This window comes from Lolium perenne, chromosome 3 (genome assembly GCF_019359855.2).
Source record: "Lolium perenne isolate Kyuss_39 chromosome 3, Kyuss_2.0, whole genome shotgun sequence".
Lineage (NCBI taxonomy): Eukaryota > Viridiplantae > Streptophyta > Magnoliopsida > Poales > Poaceae > Lolium > Lolium perenne.
Genome location: NC_067246.2, coordinates 187,457,125 through 187,477,433, shown reverse-complemented (window position 1 = coordinate 187,477,433; position 20,309 = coordinate 187,457,125). Strand labels below are relative to the sequence as shown.

Here is a 20,309-nt window from a genome sequence, read left to right as displayed (position 1 = left end):
CGATGTCGTGGATGACGGCGTCGGCCGGAGGGGCCGCGATGGCCGCCCGCGCCTCCGCGAGCTCGGCCATGGCGTCGGCGAGCTCGGCCATGGCGTTGGCGATCTCCGCCCTGGTCGCCGCGAGGCGCCCTTCCGCGCGCTCTGCCGCCTCCGCCGCCGCCACCTCCAGGTCCAACTGCTGCGCCTCAACGCCGGCGGCGGCTACCTCGTCTTCCTCCTCCTCCGGGTGGAGCTGGCGGCACATGTGAACAACGTGCTCCCAATTCATGTGGTCGGCCATGGATGGATGGTAGCTTGAGGTGTGCCCGTCGCCCCCGCCGGTGTCCACCATATATAGCCACGGCGGAGCGGGAAACGGTGTTGGCGCGCAGGGCGTTTCCCGCGCGCGCGAAACGCCGGAGAAACTTACCAATGTATTGGGCGCGTGCGGGAACGATCGTCATCGCGCGGGAACAGTTAATCGCCGGCGGCAGTCCTCGACGAGTCCTCGACGGGACGTAAAACGCATTAGCGACCTTGACGCTGTCCCGGGATAAAATATGCATCCGCACCGCTGGAGCTACCCCCGACGCAAACGGTCGCCCTGGCCCACAACGCATCCACGGGCCGACGCAAACGGATATTTCGGATGTCCGAAATGCGTCGGCCCGCTGAAGATGCCCTAATGCCTTCACTGTCTGATGATGTTAAGGGGTCGGAGCAGGTGTGCAATTACGTGATGTTTGCTCGCCTAATCACTAGTTTGTACGGAGTATATGGGGCCATATTGTGGTTAGGCTGCACGACGTGCTGCGTGCTGGGGACCCCAACCATCTTTCTCGCGTAGTTGTATTCCTACCGGCTCAACTTTCACGTGTTTATTGTGCTCTCGCCGAGTGGTGCCGACGACCAAACCGCGGCGCGCGCGTGCTTCACACTTGTCAACCACGATATTCCCACCTATATATATGAAACCAAACTCCAAACGAACCACCAAAAAACAAAAGCCTAAGATTCGATTCCAAGCTTGGTCGTTCGTGCACAAGGAGCAAGCCAAGAATCCTAATACAGATTCATCGGCGATCCATGGCAGCGGCAAGCCGATTCGCGGCTGCGTGCGGCGCTCTCAGCCAGTACGTGAAGGAGGCTGCAGATCACAGGGCTCAGCTCGCGCAGCCGGCCCCATCCCCATCCCCGGCCGTGCGGCCTCTCCCCCTCATGCCAGGCGCCGATGTTACTAGCAGGGGAGAAGAGCCCGAGGCGGATCCGGCGAGCAGGGCTGCGGCAGCGCAGCTCACCATCTTCTACGGCGGGAGGGTACTGGTGCTCGACGACTGTCCGGCTGACAAGGCGGCCGTCCTGCTGCGGCTCGCCGTTGCCGCGGCCGCGGCCGCTAAGGCTAAGCCAGAGACAGAGCCCCAAGTCGGAGCGCGTGGTGATGTGCTCGTCGCCGTCGCGGACCTGCCGGTGGCGAGGAAGGCGTCGCTGCAGCGGTTCATGGATAAGAGGAAGGGCAGGCTCGCCGCGCGTGATCAGCCGTACCGCCGGCCGGATGCCGCGCTCCGTGATCATCTCGCGCTTGCGCTCTGAATATCTCTCTTCATCTTCTTTTTTTTGACCCACCTGAAAGATATTAGCGTCTAGTCATAGAGTGTGTCGATCCTTTGGATCATACGGAGTACTTCCAAGCTTGTACAGGGGAAGTCTGTTGTATTGTCACAAGAAAAGGATGAAAATACAGACAAAATACCAGGTTACTGCTTAGTTAACGTATTCTTGTAAACTGAAACATCCGAAATCGAGTGGCGAAAGAGCGATACAGAAACTTTTATACAAGCCGAAAGAAAGAAAAATGATTCTTTTAGCAAAGAAGAATTTGTTCCACGAAACTTCTCCCAACCGCTTAACGAAAGGGACCATGAACAGAACCGAGAGCATCTCCCCTCATTCCCCAAAGGTCATGTATAGCTGCGGTTCGTAAAATAGAATTTCAGACACGGTCCAACTATACATCTGGCGCTCTTAGGCCAAACTCAATAGAAAGGGAGGCTAGTGGAGGCGTCGGCGCGTCACGTGTATGTGGAAATGATGCCTGAAGAAGGCATGGGAAACAACTGCTGGCTTTGGACCCGCCCCATTAGTGTTGGCGGAGTCGTTTTTCTCCTCACCTTTCGCGCCCGTCAAAGGCTGCTCGCGTTTAGCGCATGCTCGCCTTCCGCGTCGCGTCAGCGTTAATCCTGCAGCTCTTCAGCGCCTGCTCATCTTCAGTGGCAGCGTTAATGCTCGCCAACGCTCCCTCGACGCTATATAAACCCCCGCGTGCTCCCTCGCCGCACATTCCAGCCAGCGCCCTCGCCATCTCCTCCAAACCTTCTCCAACGCCCTAGCCCTAGCCATGGACCGCCAAGAGACAGAAGGCGCCGCCGCCAACGGCTTTGGCCATCGGTGGCTTCAAGTCGCCGACGTGCGCACCTCCTGGAATGCGCGCTACCTCGTCCCACCGTACATGCACTGTTCGGGGGGGTGGGGGGGGGGGTGGTGGGCACTCAGCCGCGGCGGCCTGCCGGTCCCACCGGTGCTGACGGGGATGGAGCGCGTCGTGGCGATATACGATCACTTTTGGGAGCGCCTAACGCCGGAGGAGCGGAACGACCCGCGGTGATCGCAGGACAACGACCAAGCGTGGATGGCATTCTTCTAGCGCGAGCGCGAAGACCGCCTCGCTGCCTACGACAGCAGCGGCGATCCACCGGCGAAAAACAACGCCAGCAGATGACGTTGGTGGAGCGCGCCTGGGAGGACCCTCGCGTGGGTCCTCCCCTACATCGTCGACGGGAACGACCTGCCGATGCAAATGTTGCCACAACAGTTGCAGCTGGCGGCCCCGCACGGCAATGGCCAGTGGGCGGCGCGGCGCCAGGCGTCCTCCTTGCGCTCCTCCTCCTCCCGATCCTCCTCGTCGCGTGGCTCCTCGACCAGGTACTCCCCCTACAACACGTCATCGCCGCGCTTCTTGGCGACGGTGAAGGACGAGCCGGAGGAGGCTCCTACTCGCAGGAGCCGCCACGGCGGTGGAGGCGTCGTCATCCGCGAGCTGCACCAACCACCTCCGCCGTGCCAGCGCGAGTGGGCGCCACCGCCAAAGTACAAGGCAGCGGCCTCCATCCTCAAGGCGGAGGATGACCCAGAGGAATTTCCCTAGGCTGCGCAAGCCCATCTCGAGTCCTTCACGGCGACTGACGAATTCGCCGAGGCGTAGAGCGCGGCCGATCACCGCCGCGCGGAGGAGGAACGCCGTCGTCGCCTCGGCCTCGTCATCAACCTGGACAGCGACGACAACGTTGGCCAGTACAACAGGCCGCGTGGGAGGCGCGGGGACGCTAGCCAGGGATGCAACTACTTGCCACATTTGAAGAAGGAGGAGCCCGAGGAGGAGGAGGAGGACTACGCGGCGGCGATGTACCGCCGCCTAGGGCTAGGCCGTGGCGGCATTTATTAGATTTTTAGGATTTTTTATGCCTATCTTTTAAATTTGTACAAATATTGACCAAGTATGGCCAAACTATCTATGAATCTACCTTTTATACAAATCTTATTATATTTTGAAAATTTAAATTTTTTAGTATAGGGGACGCGACTCGCATCGTGCGCACCAGAAGGCGTTGGTCGTGTGTATCGCTGCTACCAATGCTAGCCCATGGAGTACGTCGGGGTCAGCATACATTTCGGGAGTGGTGTCCCCGTCGACATCCGGCTTCTTGAACGACGGTTCTTATGCCACTCCCGAGTGCGTGACACCAAACTTGTCGCCGTGGTACGAGGATGCGCTGCCGCATGGCGGCTTCAACCCGAACGTCATCTTCTACTCCCCGGCGTACGACCAAGCGCCCTAGCGCCATCTAGGCCCTGGTGTGGACGGCGCCCCGTTCACTGGGTGCACGGGTCCGCTCGAATTTGAGGGTGCCGGTGGTGATGACGAGGAGGAGGAGGAGGAGGGGAGGACGAGGGGGTGGAGGATGACGACGAGGATGACGAAGAGGGCGGTGACGAAGAGGACGACGATGACGAGGATGCCGTGGAGGATGTAGATGAGCTCGTGGAGGTTGACGCGGCCGACATGAGGAAGAAAAGGAAGAAGAAGAAGGCGACCTCGGGCACACGAGGCCCCAAGTGGAAGGTTCTGGAGGATGAATGTCTCTGCGAGTCGTGGTCGATGGTGAGCCATGACTCCATCATAGGCGACAACCAAAAGTACGGGAAGTATTGGGCGAGGATCAAGGTGGAGTTCGATGAGCGCAAGCTTGTCAACAAGGATTACCGCAAGATGACAATGAAGAGGAGCCAAAAGGCAATGTCGACGCGATGAGCCATCATCCAGGCATCGGTGAACATGTTCAATGGGTTCCATAACGAGGTTGAGACCAAAGGCGAGAGCGGCACGAACCATCGGCGATGTGGTGCGCCTCTTTCTACGATTCTAGCGCCTAGTTTAATCTTGATCTGATTGCGCTTCCTTTGATTAGTTCGACCGCGCCATGGCGATGTACCAAAAGCACTCAGAAGGGAATAAGTCTTTCGCGCTGAGGCATTGCTATAGCAAGCTCAAAATGAACGAGAAATAGCGGGCGACGCGTCATTCGTTGTCGAAGGGGAAAGATGCCATTGATCTGGATGTGCCGCTCGCAACATCGGCAGGCCGCCCTATCGGCAACAAGGCTGCCAAGGCCGTCTTGGCCGACGTAGCGGCGACCGAGAAGACGCAAGCGTCAATCACATCGTGCCTCGCCGAGGTCTCCTCGACCCTGCTCGCCCACGACAAAAAGGCCAACGAAAGGTGGGCAACCCTGCTCAAGAGGCAAGAGCAGAAGATGGAGCTCAAGAAACGCAAGGAGGACATGTCCCTACTGACCGCGTCGATAGCTGGAATGTCTCGACGACATCGAAGCCAAAATAGCGTCAACTCCACCCCCGGAGCAAGAGCCGGTAACAGCAGACACATCTACGACAACGTGTGCTAGTAAACCTGCGTCAGCGGCATCAGCATTTGCATCGGCGTCTGCCTCGACATCAGTGACGGAGCAGGCACACCGGGCAGAGCACAACGAGATCGTCGTGATCGACGGGTCTACGTCGATTCAGGATGCACCTTCACCCTCGGGGAACCCCTTCTTCTAATTATGTTTAGATTGCACCACTTGTCTGAGCACGTGTGCAATTACGTGGTATTTGCTCCCCTTATCTTTTTCTCTGAACATATGCTCGCCTAATCTTTAGTTTGCATATGGGGCCACATTGTGGTTAGGGGGTTCGGACGTGCTGCGTGCTGGGGACCCCACCCATCTCTCTCGCATAGTTGTATTCCTACCGGCTCAACTTTCACGTGTTTATTGTGCTCTCGCCCCAAGATTCGATTCCAAGCTTGGTCGATCGTGCACAAGGAGCAAGCCAAGAATAATCCTAATACAGGTTCATCGGCGATCCATGGCAGCGGCAAGCCGATTCGCGGCTGCGTGCGGCGCTCTCAGCCAGTACGTGAAGGAGGCTGCAGATCACAGGGCTCAGCTTGCGCGGCCGGCCCCATCCCCATCCCCGGCCGTGCGACCTCTCCCCCTCATGCCGGGCGCCGATGTTACTAGCAGGGGAGAAGAGCCCGAGGCGGATCCGGCGAGCAGGGATGCGGCAGCGCAGCTCACCATCTTCTACGGCGGGAGGGTACTGGTGCTCGACGACTGCCCGGCTGACAAGGCGGCCGTCCTGCTGCGGCTCGCCGTTGCCGCGGCCGCTAAGCCTAAGCCAGAGACGGAGCCCCAAGTCGGAGCGCGTGGTGATGTGCTCGTCGCCACCGCGGACCTGCCGGTGGCGAGGAAGGCGTCGCTGCAGCGGTTCATGGATAAGAGGAAGGGCAGGCTCGCCGCGCGTGATCAGCCGTACCTCCGGCCGGATGCCGCGCTCCGTGATCATCTCGCGCTTGCGCTCTGAATATCTCTTTTCATCTTCTTTTTTTTGACCCACCTGAAAGATATTAGCGTCTAGTCGTAGAGTGTGTCGATCCTTTGGATCATACGGAGTACTTCCAAGCTTGTACAGGGGAAGTCTGTTGTAATGTCAAGAAAAGGATGAAAATACAGACAAAATACCTGGTTACTGCTTAGTTAACGTATTCTTGTAAACTGAAACATCCGAAATCGAGTGGCGAAAGAGCGATACAGAAACTTTTATACAAGCCGAAAGAAAGAAAAATGATTCTTTTAGCAAAGAAGAATTTGTTCCACGAAGCTTCTCCCAACCGCTTTACGAAGGGACCATGAACAGAACCGAGAGCATCTCCCCTCTTTCCCGGTCATGTATAGCCGCGGTTCGTAAAATAGAATTTCAGGCGCGGTCCAACTATCCATCTGGCGCTCCTAGGCCAAACTCAATAGAAAGGGAGGCTAGTGGAGATGTCGGCGCGTCGCGTGTATGTGGAAATGATGCCTAAAGAAGGCATGGGAAACGACTGCTGGCTTTGGACCTGCCCCATTAGTGTTGGCGGAGTCGTTTTTCTCCTCACCTTTCGCGCCTGTCAAAGGCTGCTCGCGTTTAGCGCATGCTCGCCTTCCGCGTTGCGTCAGCGTTAATTATGCTGGTCTTCAGTGGCAGCGTTAATGCTCGCCAACGCTCCCTCGACGCTTTATAAACCCCCGTGTGCTCCCTCGCCGCACATTCCAGCCAGCGCCCTCGCCATCTCCTCCAAACCTTCTCCAACGCCCTAGCCCTAGCCATGGACCGCCAAGAGACAAAAGGCGCCGCCGCCAACGGCTTCGGCCATCGGTGGCTTCAAGTCGCCGAGGTGCACACCTCCTGGAATGCGCGCTACCTCGTCCCACCGTACATGCACTGTTGGGGGGGGGGGGGGGGGGCGCTCAGCCGCGGCGGCCTGAGCGCGTCGTGGCGATATACGATCACTTTTGGGAGCGCCTAACGCCGGAGGAGCGGAACGACCCGCGGTGATCGCAGGACAACGACCAAGCGTGGATGGCATTCTTCTAGCGCGAGCGTGAAGACCGCCTCGCTGCCTACGACAGCAGCGGCGATCCGTTGGCGAAAAACAGCGCCAGCTGATGACGTTGGTGGAGCGCGCCTGGGAGGACCCTCGCGTGGGTCCTCTCCTACATCGTCGACGGGAACGACCTGCCGATGCAAATGCTGCCACAACAGTTGCAGCTGCCGGCCCCGCACGGCAACGGCCAGTGGGCGGCGCGGCGCCAGGCGTCCTCCTGGCGCTCCTCCTCCCGATCCTCCTCGTCGCGTGGCTCCTCGGCCAGGTACTCTCCCTACAACACGTCATCGCCGCGCTTCTTGGCGACGGTGAAGGACGAGCCGGAGGAGGCTCCTACTCGCAGGAGCCGCCACGGCGGTGGAGGCGTCGTCATCCGCGAGCGGCACCAACCACCTACGCTGCGCCAGCGCGAGTGGGCGCCACCGCCAAAGTACAAGGCGGCGGCCTCCATCGTCAAGGCGGAGGATGACCCGGAGGAATTTCCCTAGGCTGCGCAAGCCCATCTCGAGTCCTTCACGGCGACTGACAAATTCGCCGAGGCGTAGAGCGCGGCGGATCACCGCCGCGCGGAGGAGGAACGACGGCGTCGCCTCGGCCTCGTCATCAACCTGGACAGCGACGACAACATTGGCCAGTACAACATGCCGCACGGGAGGCGCGGGGACGCCGGCCAGGGATGCAACTACTTGCCACATTCGAAGAAGGAGGAGCCCGACGAGGAGGAGGAGGACTACGCGACGGCGATGTACCGCCGCCTAGGGCTAGGCCATGGCGGCATTTATTAGATTTTTAGGACTTTTTATGCCTATCTTTTAAATTTGTACAAATATTGACCAAGTATGGCCAAACTATCTATGAATCTACCTTTTATACAAATCTTATTATATTTTGAAAATTTAAATTTTTTAGTATAGGGGACGCGACTCGCAGCGTGCGCACCAGAAGGCGTTGGCCGCGTGTATCGCTGCTACCAATGCTAGCCCATGGAGTACGTCGGGGTCAGCATACATTTCGGGAGTGGTGTCCCCGTCGACATCCGGCTTCTTGAACGACGGTCCTTATGCCACTCCCGGGTGCGTGACACCAAACTTGTCGCCGTGGTACGAGGATACGCTGCCGCATGGCCGCTTCAACCCGAACGTCATCTTCTACTCCCCGGCGTATGACCAAGCGCCCTAGCGCCATCTAGGCCCTGGTGCGGACGGCGCCCCGTTCACTGGGTGCACGGGTCCGCTCGAATTTGAGGGTGCCGGTGGTGATGACGAGGAGGAGGAGGAGGAGGGGAGGACGAGGGGGTGGAGGACGACGACGAGGATGACGAAGAGGGCGGTGACGAAGAGGACGACGATGACGAGGATGCCGCGGAGGATGTAGACGAGCTCGTGGAGGTTGACGCGGCCGGCATGAGGAAGAAGAGGAAGAAGAAGAAGGCGACCTCGGGCACACGAGGCCCCAAGTGGAAGGTTCTGGAGGACGAATGTCTCTGCGAGTCGTGGTCGATGGTGAGCCAATACTCCATCATAGGCGACAACCAAAAGTACGGGAAGTATTGGGCGAGGATCAAGGCGGAGTTCGATGAGCGCAAGCTTGTCAACAAGGATTACCGCAAGATGACAATGAAGAGGAGCCAAAAGGCAATGTCGACGCGATGAGCCATCATCCAGGCATCGGTGAACATGTTCAATGGGTTCCATAACGAGGTTGAGACCAGAGGCGAGAGCGGCACGAACCATCGGCGATGTGGTGCGCCTCTTTCTACGATTCTAACGCCTAGTTTAATCTTGATCTGATTGCGCTTCCTTTGATTAGTTCGACCGCGCCATGGCGATGTACCAAAAGCACTCAGAAGGGAATAAGTCTTTCGCGCTGAGGCATTGCTATAGCAAGCTCAAAATGAACGAGAAATAGCGGGCGACGCATCATTCGGTGTTGAAGGGGAAAGATGCCATTGATCTTGATGTGCCGCTCGTAACATCGGCAGGCCGCCCTATCGGCAACAAGGCTGCCAAGGCCGTCTTGGCCGACGTAGCGGCGACCGAGAAGATGCAAGCGTCAATCACATCGTGCCTCGCCGAGGTCTCCTCGACCCTGCTCGCCCACGACAAAAAGGCCAACGAAAGGTGGGCGACGCTGCTCAAGAGGCAAGAGCAGAAGATGGAGCTCAAGAAACGAAAGGAGGACATGTCCCTGCTGACCGCGTCGATAGCTGGAATGTCTCGACGACATCGAAGCCAAAATGGCGTCAACTCCGCCCCCGGAGCAAGAGCCGGTACCAGCAGACACATGTACGACAACGTGTGCTAGTAAACCTGCGTCAGCGGCATCAGCATCTGCATTGGCGTCTGCCTCGACATCAGTGACGGAGCAGGCACACCGGGCAGAGCATAACGAGATCGTCGTGATCGACGGGTCTACGTCGATTCAGGATGCACCTTCACCCTCGGGGAACCCATTCTTCTAATTATGTTTAGATTGCACCACTTGTCTGAGCACGTGTGCAATTACGTGGTATTTGCTCGCCTTAGAGCATCCCCACTCGTTGGCACTCCCCACGCCCAAATCCGGCGATAATTTCGTCCGGATAGGACGAAAAAATGGTGTGGGGAGGGCCAGTTTCCCAGCCGCGATCCCAGGCCTAGCCATTGATTTAATTTTGGAAAACGTAAACTTGACGAAATACGGCAAAAACCTGACGTAATTCGGCAAAAACGACTGAATTTAGACTAACTTTAATGAAATTTACTATATAGAGGGTGAAGTTCATACATAGAGGCCGAATTCGACTATATTTCGAATTCGGCTAGGGGAATACAACTCTAAATTTTAAAACACGGCACTCTACATGCCCAAATGGCGGTAGAACACCGTGTAGTCGCCGTCGTCGCCATCGTCGTCGGAGCCGTCGTCGTCAAACTGCGGCGGCGCGGCCTGGCTGCTGCCCTGGCCGGCGTCTCCCCACCGGCCGCTGGTGCGAGGCGGGGACGGCGATGGCTTGTACCATTTGTCGTCGGAGGCTTCGAGGTCGACGACGGGGACGGCGACGCCGGATGGAGGTGTCGCAGGCCGGCGGTAGCGAGCGACATCGTCGGCGGCAGTTGGAGCGGCGGCGCGGCCGGCGAGTTGACGCGCGGCGGCCAGATCCAGCAGCCGCTGCTGCTGCTCCGCCTCCCCGCGCTCCTAGTCGCGCCTCGACCACTCCAGCGCGGCGTCCTCGGGGAGGGCGTTGTCGGCGGGCACCAGGTCCTTGAGCGACCTGGCGATCGCCTCCGCCACGGCGGCATCCTCCGCGCGCTTCACCTCCTGACAAGGTATCAACTTGTCAATGCCTATGGATTGTAGGCTAGGGTTTAGTTGGAAGTAGAGGGTAAGTAGATGTCGAAGGTTTCAGCCGAAAAGTACTCGACGATTATGAAAACTAAGGTTTGTAGACAATGATTCGATCCCTTCTTCGTCCCTCGACTCCCCCTTTATATAGGAGGTGGAGCCGAGGGATTCGTGCTATACAAGTTACAGAGTCCGGGACGGTTTCTAACTCATCCCGCCAGATTACAAATAACACTTCCTATTACAACTCTTGACTTTCCTTGATATATCTTGGGCTCCCGAATCTTCTTATTCTTCGGGTAGTGGGCCTTCAGTAAACCCCGGGTACTATCTTCGGCAGGCCCATTTGGGATGCCTATGTCAGTAGCCACCGAGATTTTGCTTGAATCGTAGAATCAGGGAAAATCTCCACTGTTTATTTTTATTCGAAAGCTTCAACTTTTTTATATTTCTTCACATAAAATTCTATATTGTACAGGGATAATGGTAGTTGGGGCTAGTTCATCTGACGGATCAGGTACTAGTTAACTGCTCTAGTGGCAATCCGCAAAAACCTACTTCAAGATCACGTCCCTGGACATGATCTCGGGATACTGGTGTAAACTTCGACAGGTGCCGCTTAAGGTCTTACCATTCTGTCGAGTCCCAGTCAAATTTATCGGGTACCTAACGCGTCCGTTAGGATTTTTCTTCGTATCTGTTGATACGGATAAAGGTAGCAGAGCGCAGTCTTTGGCGATGCCACGCCCAGCAGAACGGATCTGGGGTCTTACCTTCGCAAATTTGCGGCATTCAGAAATTGATCGCAACTTCGGCGTTCTGAGAATATATTGTCGAGTGCTTTTCCGGCTGTTGGAATGGCACATTTTATCGAGTCAATTTTGACTTATATTGTTCTCCCGATGGGAGTATATGTAGAGTTAATTATAACTCGAAATATACTCTCTTGCTTTTCTATTTTTCCTTTGTTAATTTCATCGGGCACGCGAACAGCGTTTCCGATGGGAGTAGCCCCCGAGGCTGCTTGGTTGTAGGCTCAACATTTTAGTCCACCTTGTCGCTATATTGTCATTATTTCCCAATATGATCTCTTTCTTCTTCTTTTTTTATCTCTCGGGTGCGCGAACAGCGCTCCCGATGGGAGTAGCCCCCGAGGCTACAGCCAAGGACTTGTGCTTGGTTGTAGGCTCCCGCAATTTCTATATTGCCATACTTGAAATTTTACTTTTTATCGAAGTAGCTCCCGAGCGTTTGGGCAAAAACTTGTATTTGATCAAAGGCTCCCGAAGTATTTAATAATTCCTCCTGTCGCCAATCTTCTTTTATTTTTCTTGTCGACATTCTTCCCTTAAACAAAATTGCTTCATCTCTGTTTATAATCTTGATTTTTCTGCCTTGTGGGTCCATTGTTTCCACCATGTTGACACGTCGTGCAAGTGGGGGACACACGTCCTCCGCTTTTTCTGGCGCACGTACAGTAACGCCTATCTCAGTAAAAATACCTTTTTACCCTTGTATCTAGAAGATCTTTTTTCACCACACGATTTCTTCATCCAACGGCGCACTGCTTCACCCGATTCTTATATAAACCTTTCTTCAACCTCCGTTCATCCCCTCGCTTGCGCCGCTCATCTGTTCCTCTTCGCAAAAGCTTCCCCTGCGCCCAACTCTCTCTGATCATCCGCACTCACGAGCATTGCTCTGCCCATTGCCGTTGATGCCACCGCGCACGCGACTCACTCGCCACAGTACTCCGGAATCCAAGATGGCCGCCGAGGATCTTGAGTGGGAGAGATCTAAAATCTCCAACCAGGACATCAACATGCTGAAGAGGCTTGGCCTCATGAAGAAGGAAGACGCCATCCGCTTTCCCAGCGAAGAAAGCTACCCCAAGCCTCCAATGGAGTACCGGGTTAGTTTTGTTGATCACCTTATCCGTGGTCTTTCGACCCCAATTCACGATTTCCTCCGCGGCCTTCTTTTCGTTTATGGGATTCAACTGCACCAGTTGACCCCCAATTCCATCCTTCACATTTCTATTTTCATCACACTTTGCGAATGCTTCCTCGGAATCCCTCCCAATTGGGCTCTGTGGAAACGCATTTTCTGCCTCCGCCGCAATGGCTCCCACAACGTCACTTATAACATAGGTGGCGTTGTTATCTGTGTTCGTACTGATGTCGATTATTTCGACGTCAAATTTCCTGATTCTGTCCAAGGATGGCGCAAAAAGTGGCTCTACATTCACGAAGAAAGCGCCAACTCCGTTGAACACAACATAGTTCCTTTCGACGGAAGTGCCAGAATTCAGCGCCGCCGCTCCTGGGATGCCGAAGCTTCTGAGGAAGAGAAAAAGGCGACAGAGGCACTCATGTCTCGTATTCATCAGCTTCAAAACACTCGAGGCAAAGAGCTGTCTGGTGTTCAAATCACTGCCTACTTCCTTAGGATTAGAGTGCAGCCTCTTCAGGCTCGCAAAAATCCCCTTTGGACGTACTCTGGCAAAAACGACGCCAACAGAATCTCCAACGATCTTTCTGTAAAGGACTTGGAGAAATTGGTTCGAAGAGTTTCTCGACTAGCCAAGAAGGATCCTATTCCCTCCTCTTGTCGAGTAGAACCATACAGTGCTTCCAATCCTCTTCCCGAGGTATTTTGTCTTCTCGAGTTTTTGTCTTGTTCTAAACTTTTCCTTGCATCTCATTGTATTGGTATCTCGCTAATTTTCTTTTGTCGCTATTTTCTTGCAGAACCATCCTACTATGTCTTCCCTTCCTCCTCTTCCTGAGGATGGAGAAGTCGAAGAACAGGCCATCGTTGTCGAAGATACTCAAGGTTCTTCTATTCCTGAAAGTGAAGTCGCGGGTTCTCACAAATCTGCGGCTTCTCACGAAAAAGAAGTTGAGTCTGAAGCCAGTGAGTCGACGCAATCCCTTCCTCCTGCCGTTTCTCCAAGGAACAAAAGGAAAAGGACAGATGCCGAGGATTCTGGCACCTCTAAGGCTGAAGAAGTTGTTCCTTCTCATCCGAAGGCAGCTTACGATCCTTATGTTGAATCCCTCGTCAGCTCGTAAGTCGTCTTTATTTCTCCCTTTTTTTTTTTTTTTTTTTTGTACTCGAAATATTTATCTTGTCTTGCTTTTTATGCTGCCGATTTTTTGATCAACAGTGATGACGAGGAAGAAGTACCAACTACTGACGTGGCTCCTCGGACAAGCACGTCACGTACTGTACTTGCTTCAGACACGCTAGTTGAAGGAGAAGAAACCTCGCCTCCTCAACAAAACGTCGTCACCACTACTCCACCATCAAGCCCCCTTGCTCCTTCACCAAAAAGGACAAGGGTTGAAAAGATTGTTGAACCTGCCCCTCAGTTGGGCAGTTCGTCGACTCTGCTCTTAGATGATGTAAGCTTGTCGACATCTATATTTTCCTTATTTTGTTTTTTCACACCTTTTCTCTTTTTCATGCCGATGTTTCCCTTGCTGTGTTCACCTTGAACAGCCTATGATCAAAGATCTTCTCCGCATCGGTTCCCAATTTATTGGATACCGTGAATATGCTAGTAGAGCCGAAGGTAACGACTTTTATACTTGCTGTTTTTCCTTGATTTTTAACTCCTGTTGCTTTTCGCGATTTTGATCTTTCTTCTCTCTCTTTTCCATATCTCGAGAGAGAAACTTGCAGAGGCCAATGAACGCGCCAACGCACTTGCTCGAAAACTTGAGCAAAGTGAGGCGGCTCGCAAGAAAGCCGAACTCACTGCTAGCAAAGCCAAGGCCGAAGCTGATGAAGCCAAGGCGAAAGCTGCTGGTGTCGAGGAACTGCAGAAAAAACTTGAGGATGCTACAGCTGCCTTGGATGAGCACAAAGCTGCGCAAGCTTCTCGTGAAGAAGGAATCCTCAAGCGCCGAAAACTCGTAGTCGCCGCACTTTCAGTAATTTTGCTGATCCCTTCTATTTTTATGAGAATCGTTGTTTCTTGTCTTTTCACTAATGCTTTGTTTCCTTGACAGCCCAAACAAACCAGGATTTTGATCTGACGAATCCTGTCAATGACCCTGTCCTTGACGCACTTTCCTATCTGGAGCTTCATGGATCCGAGATTCGTGAAGGTGTGTCGAATGCTAGCGCAGTGTTGTCGGCATTGTTCCCCTACTTCTTCCCGAAGAAAGAGGAGCCTGCGACTTTCCTCAACCTTGCCAAGATGTTCAACACACCGGAAGACCTTGGACTGAAGATGCGCCAAGAAAATATGAAAATTGCTGTCGAAAGCACTGTCGCTTTGGTTGCTGACAGTCAACAGGCTATTGATTGGACGAAAGTTGGCGACACCGAGCAGATAGAGCAATCAAGATGGAGGTCGTTGATTAAGGCAGCCAAGCCCAACACGAAGAAGATCTTGGCCTATCTCGGGATCAAGCCAGCGTCGACTCCTAGCTCATCAAGGCCGGAGGTCTAGTTGCATGCCTCTTTATTTTTCTTTCTGTTTCTTTTGCTCTTGTCGCCAAAGTAGCCATTTGGCGACACGTACTTCCTTAGCTCCACTGTAATGCCTTTGTAATTATTCCGAGAGATCAATGAAAACTCTATCTTTGCTTGTTGTTTGATGTTGTCTTGTTTAAATTTCAGTTGATATTTGATAACTATACTCCATCTTCCGCTCCTTCCGATGTTTCGCCTTCTTCTTCTCGCGCGAGGAGAACTTTTGCTGATACTGCACCTGTCGACGATACCTTGTCGCAAGAACTGGATGAGCTTCGACAGCAGCTTCAGTATGCGAAGAAGCAAACACTTGTGATGATGGAGCAATCTCGTAAGTCATCTGAAGCCGAAAAAGTTGCTCTTCAGCAAGCTCGCGAGGCCGTGGCTGCTAAGGAAATTGCTGCTTCCGAGGCTGAAAAGGCAACCACTCGAGAAAATTTCATGCTCGAATTAATGAATGAAGCCAGTGCAGATATGTCGGGTATGCTTGCTTCATCCTCCGATATCTTTCATCCTCATGCTATGTCTCTTAAAGGTTTCCCCTTCGTTGTTTTGATAGGTTCCTTTACTGATGCTGCTGCCGAGGAAGAGAGGGTAAATGCTAGGACGAACCTCCTTGTTAACCTTTCCCTGGACCGTGGTTCTTTGTTTTGGGCTACCCCAGAGAGGACCCGACAAATTGTCAGATTCCAAGATCGCACCTCTCAAACTCGCGATTTCCTTGACTTCTGTACCAAGACCTTGTCCATGGTTTACAACTCCATGTTTCCTCGGAACGTCCAACCAAAAACTCTCCCTGAATTGATGGAAAGATTCAAGGATGTCGCGGTATCCATGATTTTGTCAAAGCTCAACCGGTAGCCGGCGCGCATTTGCTCTTATCATGCTCCGTATCTGCCACTCAAATCTTGACCTTACCCAAGTTGTCGCAAAAGTTCATCAAAAGGTACAACGTCGAAGAGTTGGTGTTGACAGGATTAACACGAAGGTTACGCCTATAGCCGAAGAAATGATTGAGGACCTTCTTCGGATGGACGCCGACTTTTTTGCCGATGGCCATTATGCCGATTTTCTTGGTGCTGCTCTGAAGAAAACAGAGTTACTCTTGATGACATATTGAATCAAGACTAGTTATTTTCCTCTTGTAGATACTTCTTCTTTGTAATCCATGACTATATTGTAAAGCAATCATTATATTTCTCTGTTCGTCTAGCCCCCGAGTGTTTCGGTGACTCTTTCGGGTATGTATATAGTTGCGAGGTTTTGACCCCAGGCAATTATATATGTATGGCGAATATGAGTCCCCGAGCTTCTTTATTGAGTACTATTTTGTATTTTTACTGACTCACGAGGTATTTTAATACCAAGGCAAGGTTTTTTCTTTTTTGATGGACTATATTGAAATTCATCGGAGCGAAGACTTTGAACATGTCGATAAAGAGAAAGGTATATTGACACTATCTTTATTATATTGCAGCACCGCGAGCCCGCCTCATTAAAAACCTTCTCCGGCCCCACTCGGTGCCCCGAAAAAGGAAAAGAGTGCGTCTGAAAACTCGCGGGCGTTTCAGTATATTGAAGTTTTACAAGGACTATATTTCGACTCTAGGCGTAGAACCGCCCGAGTTGCGCCACGTTCCGGGTTTGGCTCCTCCACCCCTGTCTTCTTGTCCTTTATCCTGTATGCTCCTCCTCCGATTACTTCCGTGACAATGTAAGGGCCAAGCCATGGTGACTCGAGTTTTTCATGACTTTTTTGCGTGAGCCGAAGAACTAGGTCTCCCACCTGAAAAGATCTTGGCCGCAAACGTCGACTGTGGTAATTCTTCAAGTCCTGTTGGTATTTGGTTACCCGAGACAATACTTCGTCTCGGGCTTCATCAAGTGCGTCCACGTCGTCTTCTAGTGCTTTTCTCGACACTTCTTCGTCATATTCGACGACACGTGGAGAGTTGTGCTCTATCTCGATTGGTAGTATCGCTTCGCTCCATGAACCAAGAAAAACGGAGTTTCTGTGTTCTTTGTGTTTGGTGTTGTTCGGATGCTCCACAACACACTTGGTAGTTCTTCTGGCCAGGTATGTCGAGCTTTTTCCAGTGGTCCTAACAAGCGTTTCTTGATGCCATTGCAGATTATACCATTGGCTTTCTCGACTTGCCCATTGGTTTGAGGATGTGCAACTGACGCAAAGTGCAATTTGATACCCACCTCTTCGCAATAATCTTTCAATTCGTGGGATGTGAAGTTACTGCCGTTGTCTGTGACGATGCTGTGGGGCACTCCAAATCTGAAAACGAGGCCTTTTATGAATTTTACTGCGGATGCTCCGTCTGGTGAATTTATCGGCTTCGCTTCTATCCACTTTGTAAATTTATCGACAGCTACTAGCATATACTCCTTTCCTCCTGGCCAGGATTTGTGTAACTTGCCTACCATATAAGGTCCCCATTGAGCAAAGGGCCATGACAATGGTATTGGTGCTAGCTCTGCTGCTGGAGAGTGAGGTTTTGCGGCAAACCTTTGACACGCGTCGCAAGTTCTTACTATGTCCTTGGCGTCCTCGATTGCTGTCAACCAGTAGAATCCTGCCCGAAAGACCTTGGCTGCAATAGCTCGACTACTCGCGTGGTGGCCACATATTCCTTCGTGTACGTCCTTCAGAATTATTCTTCCTTCTTCGGGTGTAACACACCTTTGCAAGACGCCTGAAATACTTCGCTTATACAATTCTCCTTTGACCACCGTGAAAGCTTTGGAGCGTCGAATTACTCGTCTTGCCTCAACTGGATCATCGGGTATTTTTTTCCTGAGGATGTATGATATGTACGGCTGCATCCACGGTATCTGTATCACCATGACCAGGTCCTGATCTTCTTCTTCTTCCTCTTGCTTTTCCTTGGTAGCCCCCGAGGGTTTCTTCTCCTTCTTTTTTGATTTTGTTGATTTGGTGGACCTCTCTGTTATCTCTTCCCAGAATACACCTGGCGGGACTGCAAGGCATTGCGACCCGATGTTTGCAAGAACGTCGGCTTCGTCGTTGCTCAATCTGCTAATATGATTTACTTCGCATCCATCGAACAACTTCTCGAGCTCGTTGTACACCTCCTTGTACGCCATCATGCTATCATTGACTGCGTCACATTGGTTCATAACTTGCTGAGCCACCAACTGTGAGTCGCCAAAGATTTTTAGTCGAGTTGCACCGCAGGCTTTCGCCATCTTCATCCCGTGTATGAGAGCCTCATATTCTGCTTCATTGTTAGATGCGTTAGGGAACGTCATCCGAAGGATGTACTTTAACTTGTCGCCTTCAGGTGATATGAGTACTACTCCTGCGCCAGCTCCTTCTAGTCTTTTGGACCCGTCAAAGTTCATGGTCCAGGTTCTCGACAAATCTGGAGGTCCTGTATTTTGCAACTCCATCCACTCTGCGATGAAGTCCGGCAGTATTTGCGACTTTATTGCTTTTCTTTTTTCATACGTGATGTCCCGAGGGGAAAGTTCTATTCCCCAAAGGGAGACACGACCCGTAGCTTCTGGGTTGTTCAGTATATTTGACAAGGGAGCTTCGTTGACCACTATGATCGGATGTGCCGAAAAATAGTGGCGCAATTTTCGTGCTGTCGTGAACACTCCATATGCTATCTTTTGGTACTGAGGATACCTTTGTTTTGAGGGCGATAAAACTTCGCTAACGAAGTATACTGGCCTCTGCACGCCGTGGAGTTTTCCTTCTTCTTCCCTTTCAACAACTAGCACCGTGCTCACCACTTGGGGCGTGGCTGCGATATACAGCAGGAGAGGTTCCCTTTCTTTTGGCGCCACCAAAATTGGTGGTGTCGAGATTGTGCGCTTCAAATCCTCGAAAGCTCTGTCGGCTTCTTCGTTCCACTGGAATTTATCTCCTTGCTTTATCAAAGCGTAAAATGGTAACGCTTTTTCACCCAGCCTAGCGACGAATCTGCTCAAAGCTGCGACTCGCCCAGTTAGCTGTTGTATTTCTTTCAACTTTGTTGGCTTCCTCATTGTTACGATAGCTTGTATTTTATCGGGATTTGCTTCGATCCCTCTTGCTGAAACTAGAAACCCCAGAAGTTCTCCTGCTGGGACGCCGAAAGAACACTTCGTCGGGTTCAGTTTGAGGCAGAACTTATCAAGGTTGTTGAAGGTTTCCTTGAGATCCTCGATCAGCGTTGCCCCTTTTTTGATGTTATGACGACATCATCAATGTATACTTGCACGTTCTTCCCGATCTGTGTCGCCAAAAACTTCTGCATCATCCTCTGATATGTTGCTCCCGCATTTTTTAAACCAAAGGGCATTGTTCTGTAGCAAAACACGCCGTAAGGTGTAATAAACGCGGTCTTTACTTCATCTTCTTCTTTCAATCTGATCTGGTTATAACCAGAATATGCATCCAGGAAGGAAAGACGTTCACATCCAGCCGTGGAGTCGATAATTTGATCGATCCTCGGGAGGGGAAAGTGATCCTTTGGACAATGTTTATTGAGACACGTAAAGTCGACGCACATGCGAAGGACCTTAGTGTTTTTCTTCGGCACCACAGATTTGCTACCCATGTGGCTTCTGTGAATATCTCTTTGATAAAACCAGCTTCTTGTAGTCGATTGATTTCTCGACAGCATGGTTTTGCGGTTTGGTTCCAAAAAACGCCGCAAAGGTTGTTTGACTGGTCTCGCTAGTGGATCCAAGTTTAGGTGGTGCTCGGCAAGTTCCCTGGGTACTCCTGGCATGTCAGCTGGACACCATGCGAAGATTTTCCAGTGCTCACGGAGGAACTCGACGAGCGCGCTTTCCTATGCGATATCCATGTCGTTTGCGATAGATGTCGTCTTTTTCGGGTCTGTCGGGTGAATCTGCACCTCTTTTGAATTTTTCTCGGTACTGAAAGTTGATTCTTTGTTTGGCCTTCCAACGTCTGGTAGTACGTCGTAATCAGTCATGCTTTTTGACGCCAAGTACTCAGCTTGCATCCCGAAAGTTTCTGACAGCCGGTGAAAATCCTTGTCGCATTTATCGGCTAAGGCAAAGCTTCCTTTGACTGTGATTGGTCCCTTTGGCCCAGGCATCCTCCACAACAGGTATGTATAGTGTGGCACCGCCATAAATCTAGCATATGCTGGTCGTCCCAACAGAGCGTGGTACTGCGACGGAAAATCCACGACTTCAAATTCGAGCCTCTCGATTCTATAATTTTCTCGGGTCCCAAACTGAACGTCGAGATTGATCTTTCCCAATGGGTAACTTGGTTTCTCCGGTGTGATGCCGTGGAACCTTGTGTCTGTTGGTTTCAAGTTTGCTAAGGATATGTTCATCTTCCTCAATGTATTTGCATACATAAGGTTCAAGCTGCTGCCGCCGTCTATGAACAATCGAGAGACATCAAATCCCGCGATAACTGCTGGCAGAATAAGTGCTGACTGCCCTGGTCGAGGAACTTGCTGCGGATGATCTGCTATTG

The 20,309-nt window shown here is 52.3% G+C and overlaps 2 protein-coding genes across 2 annotated transcripts; both read left to right on the top strand.

Moving 5' to 3' along the window:
* Positions 1-953: 953 nt before the first annotated feature.
* On the top strand, positions 954-1,743 carry LOC127342870 (protein TIFY 11e). Its single transcript, XM_051368889.2, has one exon. The coding sequence runs from the start codon at positions 1,066-1,068 to the stop codon at positions 1,567-1,569; it is 504 nt and encodes a 167-aa protein (XP_051224849.1). The 5' UTR covers positions 954-1,065; the 3' UTR covers positions 1,570-1,743.
* A 3,641-nt stretch (positions 1,744-5,384) lies between these two features.
* Positions 5,385-6,130, top strand: LOC127342871 (protein TIFY 11e-like). The gene has a single exon (XM_051368890.2). The coding sequence runs from the start codon at positions 5,461-5,463 to the stop codon at positions 5,956-5,958; it is 498 nt and encodes a 165-aa protein (XP_051224850.1). The 5' UTR covers positions 5,385-5,460; the 3' UTR covers positions 5,959-6,130.
* Positions 6,131-20,309: the final 14,179 nt, after the last annotated feature.

Excerpts from the sequence above, each read along its gene's own strand:
- LOC127342870 (XM_051368889.2), top strand. The coding sequence starts at position 1,066 with ATGGCAGCGGCAAGCCGATTCGCGGCTGCGTGCGGCGCTCTCAGCCAG.
- LOC127342871 (XM_051368890.2), top strand. The coding sequence starts at position 5,461 with ATGGCAGCGGCAAGCCGATTCGCGGCTGCGTGCGGCGCTCTCAGCCAG.